The sequence below is a fragment of the Myotis brandtii genome, unplaced genomic scaffold, assembly GCF_000412655.1.
Source record: "Myotis brandtii unplaced genomic scaffold, ASM41265v1 scaffold6750, whole genome shotgun sequence".
Classification (NCBI taxonomy): Eukaryota; Metazoa; Chordata; class Mammalia; order Chiroptera; family Vespertilionidae; genus Myotis; species Myotis brandtii.
The window spans coordinates 25,688-30,769 of NW_005370636.1; the positions used below are offsets into that span (position 1 = coordinate 25,688).

Consider the following 5,082-nt stretch of genomic DNA (forward strand, 5'->3'; position numbering starts at 1 on the left):
TGTGCTTGATGATTTTATTTTAGGGTACAAAATGGTAAGTGCTGGGTTGCAACAGAGATGGAGGGGATGGAAATACTCTTGAGAACAGAATGTTTTCCCCCAATACCTCCTAATAACTTACCTGGAATTGGATCTCATTAACCATGAAAATAAATGAGACAAGAATCAGGCATTTGAATTTGCTTAACTGAGTAAAATAGTAAATATATACTAGCCCTGTTTATTGATGGCTAGGTTTGTGTTACATGTATGTGTGTGTGTGGGGGGCAAATTATGAGCTTGTAGTGACATCATTTTGGTTCTAGGATGAAAACTTCTTTATTCAGACAGGAAATGGCATGCCACCCCAACTCTTGAATATTAACAAGAGGGAAAAAAAACACCACATTTTCCTATGCTTCAAAAATCTCTCTAATCCCTCTAATTTACCCAGATAAAAACAATCAACAATTACTATTGCTATATAGGTTATCCTCTAGTACAGTTTTCAACTACAGTTTTAACTACTTTTTTTCTGCCAAAAATATTTTTAAAACATAAAAGAGCAATTTATTTTTCTATCTGAAACATCACTTTGCTAACTTCACTTTCAACATTAATTATCATGGTTATTTTTTCCATTGGGATCATCATTTTCTTCTTTTTTTCTATTCAGATATAGCAAGTATAGTAATGGGAAATCATACAAGAGTAACAGTGTTTATCCTAGCAGGTTTGACTGATGACCCACAATGGAAAGTTGTGTTATTCATCTTCCTGCTTCTCATTTACATGCTAAGCATCACTGGCAATCTGATCATCATCACACTCACCCTGCTGGATATTCACCTCAAGACCCCCATGTATTTTTTCCTTCGGAACTTTTCCTTTTTAGAAATTTCCTATACTAGTACATGCATTCCTAAATTTTTGCTTACTGTGGCAACAGGGGACAAAACCATTTCCTATAATTGTTGTATCACTCAGGTGTTTTTTGTCTTCCTTTTTGGAGCATCTGAATTTTACATGCTGGCAGCTATGTCCTATGACCGCTATGTTGCCATCTGTAAGCCCCTGCATTACACAGTCATCATGAACAATAAAATCTGTAGACAACTTGTCCTCAGTTGTTGGCTGGCTGGTTTTTTTGTCATCTTTCCACCACTCATCTTAGGCCTGGACCTTGACTTCTGTGCCTCCAATATTGTTGAGCATTTCTACTGTGACTCTATTCCTCTTATGCAGATCTCCTGCACAGACACATGGATTATTGAGCTGATGGGATTCATCTCTGCTTTGGTGACACTTGTGATCACATTGATAATGGTGATAATATCATATACCTATATTGCCTTGACCATTTTAAAATTCCCTTCAACTAGTCAGAGGAAAAAAGCTTTTTCAACATGTTCTTCTCACATGATTGTGATATCCCTTTCTTATGGCAGCTGTATTTTCATGTATGTTAATCCATCAGTCAAACAAAAGGTATCTTTTTCCAAGGGAATTTCTGTGCTCAATACTTCAGTTGCGCCACTTTTGAACCCTTTCATCTACACTTTACGGAACCAACAAGTGAAAAAAGCCTTCATTTTTATGATACACAGGGTTATTTTTTTCTCAAAGAAATGAATGTCCTATTGCATTGTCTATCTATCTATCTATCTATCTATCTATCTATCTATCTATCTATCTATAAAACCCTAATATGCAAATAGACCGAACGGTATTACAATGAACAACCAAACAACTGGTCACTGTGACATGCGTTGACCACCAGGAGGCGCATGCAGAACATGGCAGAGCAGAGAATATAGCGGGCGTTAGCCAAGGCAGGATGGTGGAGCAGGTGAGCGGGGGCGCCACCCCAAGGCTGGGCACCATCGCTGTCATTGGGGCCAGCCTCTGGTGGTTACTGAAAATTCTTTGCTCCTGTTTGCCACAGTCCCGCCCTGCGCTCGCACCTGCTGTGGTGCCAGCCCCACTCACACCCACTGATAGTGCTGATGCCATCGCTCACACATGCTGCCGCCGCCTGGCACCAGCCCCGATAGCTGGGCACCTTCAGCAGATGAAAGCAGAGGCTGCAGGCCCTTATTGCCCCTCATGGCTTCTCCACCTCCCCCTGCTCCTGAGGGTCAATTGGGGCCAGCAGTTACCTCTTGCACCCGCTGCTGTCGCCAGAACAGCCGGCCCACCCACTGATGGCCCTGGCCCTGCTTGAACCACTTCTGGTGCCAGCCCCAATTGCTCTGCGCCATCAATGGGTGCCATTGGGGTTGGCGCCTTCAGCATGTGGGAGCAGTGGTGATCATAGTGAGGCTATCAGCAGACACAGGAACATGGGCTGTGGTGGGAGGGGCCTGTCAGGGGTGCGGAGAATGGGCCGTGACCTGCCCCTGTGTCCAACACAGCCTAGTGGTGGATGAATTTGTGCACTGGGCCCCTAATATAAAAGAAATGAACAAAGGTGCCCCTAATAAAAACAGCATATCTAATAGTATCTTCCAGTTCATAGTTTTTACTATTTTCCCTTTCTTTTCTAAGATGTTTACCTTTATCTCTTTGAAGCTTTATTTTCACAGAAATCATTGTTCTACATTTATTTTCTTTATTTTCTTCAATAGAGATATTTTTTTTTCTGACCTCATTTTCTTTTCCTCTGGATGTAAAAGAAATTGAGCTAAATTTTTAATCTATCTTTTTCTGTCTTTCAATTCTAATTATCAAGACTATGAAATATTATTTACTTTGAATTATGTTTAATGTAGCATGCAATGCAAACTTTGTTACTGTACTTTATTTGTAATCATCGGTAACTTATTTAAAACATATTCATTTATATTTTTTGTAATACTTCTGATTTATTGGTGCACATTCTATTTAAAATAATGAAAAGGAAACTAACAGATTTGCAATAGTGTTGATGCTCATCTTTGAAAATGTTTGTTAATTAGAAATATGATTGTTATTTTACAGTACATTTTATAAAAACTAGTTATTCATAAGAAATATTTGAAAAATTGCAAAGAAATAAAATAAAAGATAGGCAGGAAGAAAACCACATATAGTATATAATTGACTAGACAATTATGTAAATTTATGTAGCATTTGCAGAATGAACAGGATCTTAATATATATTTAAGTCATGAATATGATTTCAGGGGAAATGGTTACTTAAACAATTTATTATATTTTTTCTGAATAATTTTGTTTTTATATCCATTTTGATAAAGTCGATTTAATAATCCTAAAACATTATCAAACATTTAGAAATTTTAAGAGCAAGGAAATGAAAACAAATATGTATGTATAATTTTGAGCCAATCTAATAAAAATAAAACCTAAGTTTCTCTTACTATTCTGATTAATTTTGATTCTGTTTTATCTCAATCAGGATGAGTTCGCTTATCACATCTAAGGTAAACCACTAATTCATCACTGAGCTATTCTGAAATGCTTTACTTAATATGCATTTAAATGTCTGCCTTCTATTAGTTATTTACCTTAGAGCAGTGGTCGGCAAACTGCGGCTCACGAGCCACATGCGGCTCTTTGGCCCCTTGAGTATGGCTCTTCCACAAAATACTACGTGTGGGCGCGCATGTACAGTGCGATTGGAACTTCGTGGCCCATGCGCAGAAGTCCGTTTTCGGCCTGGGCGAGTCTATTTTGAAGAAGTACTATTGATATTTGGCTCTCGAGCCGCAGTTTGCCGACCACAGCCTTAGAGGATGTTTTGTGAATTTTAATAAGTATCACTAATATTTTTTAAGGTGAAATTATCTTGGCATTAATTTATGATTAGAGTCCTGTGAAACGACAGATAATTCTCCCACAAATGTATGTTCTAGGCAGAAATGTGGTTTATTTCTGAATATCTCAAATGGAAGTTTCTATGTTTTAGAATATATTTATCATGTTTAGTGCTCTCTTTTTCCCCAATGTGGTATAATCCCTATAATCAGATTGTCTAAAAAATCTCTAATAATAAGTTAGTCAGTCATAATTTGAAATATTTAGTTATCCATTTTTTTCTTATTTACTTTACTAGAATTTTTCATTCTTCATGATATCATTTATCAAACATTGAAGTAGATTTGCCATTGTGATCAAAATACTTGAAATATTCTATTTCTAATAAATATATTTTCTTGCTTGTTTTGTAATCTGAATTTGAAAAGTATCATCCTTGCCTACATTTAGCTGTTATTGCCTTCATCACCTTTCACTTCACATTCTCTTCTCAGCCATCTTTTACTGGTTTATAAGCCACCAATTCAGCAACCTTTTAAACAGTGCCTTTCAAGATTAGTCATCTTTTTACTGTCATAGTAATGAATATCAGCATTACTTAGAACAATTGATCACTGCCTTAATAGTTAAAAGAATTTATTTTTTGGATTAAATGAGATATTATTGTGTGATTTTCTGTGATTATATGGAAGATGTTTTTGTTTGTTTGTTTGTTTGTTTTGTTAATCCTCACCCAAGGTTATTTTTCCATTGATTTCTTAGAAAGAGTGGAAGAGGTGGGGGGAGGCAGAGAGAGAGAAACATCAATGTGAGAGAGACACATCAATTGGTTGCCTCCCTCCAAATGCACCCCTACCAGGGCTGGGGATTACTTGTTTCTATCTCCTTTCGTTCATCCTCTCTATATGTCCAAACCATCTCAACATACCTTTCTCAATCCTCGACACTACATCTTCTTTTTTTCCACAACGTTCCCTAAAATTAACTTAATAAACTTTACTTAAAGTTTTAAGTCTTAGTTAAACTATAGGTACGTTGAATAAAACTTGATATCATACTTAATAATGATATTATTTATTGACAAAATTAAATTCCTTACAATTTACCTTACAATATCCATAAAATTAAATCATGACAATGACTGACAAACACTAATGTGAACAATGGCCTTGCATCTCCTTGGAAAGTTTGGGTAAGTCAGGTTTGTATGTTGTTGTTTTTAATTTTAGGCACGATTCCAGGTTCTCATCAATAAGACGACTTCTCAATTTACTCTTGATAAGGTTCATGCTTGAAAATGATTGTTCGCATAAATATGTAGACCCGAATAAGGAAAGAACAGCAAAC

At 36.5% G+C, this 5,082-nt stretch overlaps 1 protein-coding gene across 1 annotated transcript; it reads left to right on the plus strand.

The window, feature by feature from the left end:
- The first annotated feature begins 672 nt into the window (after positions 1-672).
- LOC102251572 (olfactory receptor 6C74-like) lies at positions 673-1,611 on the plus strand. The gene has a single exon (XM_005881309.1). It carries the CDS (start codon positions 673-675, stop codon positions 1,609-1,611), a length of 939 nt encoding a protein of 312 aa, XP_005881371.1.
- The last annotated feature ends 3,471 nt before the right edge of the window (positions 1,612-5,082 follow it).

What these genes read in the sequence shown, in the direction of transcription:
- LOC102251572 (XM_005881309.1), top strand. Translation starts at nt 673, where the DNA reads ATGGGAAATCATACAAGAGTAACAGTGTTTATCCTAGCAGGTTTGACT.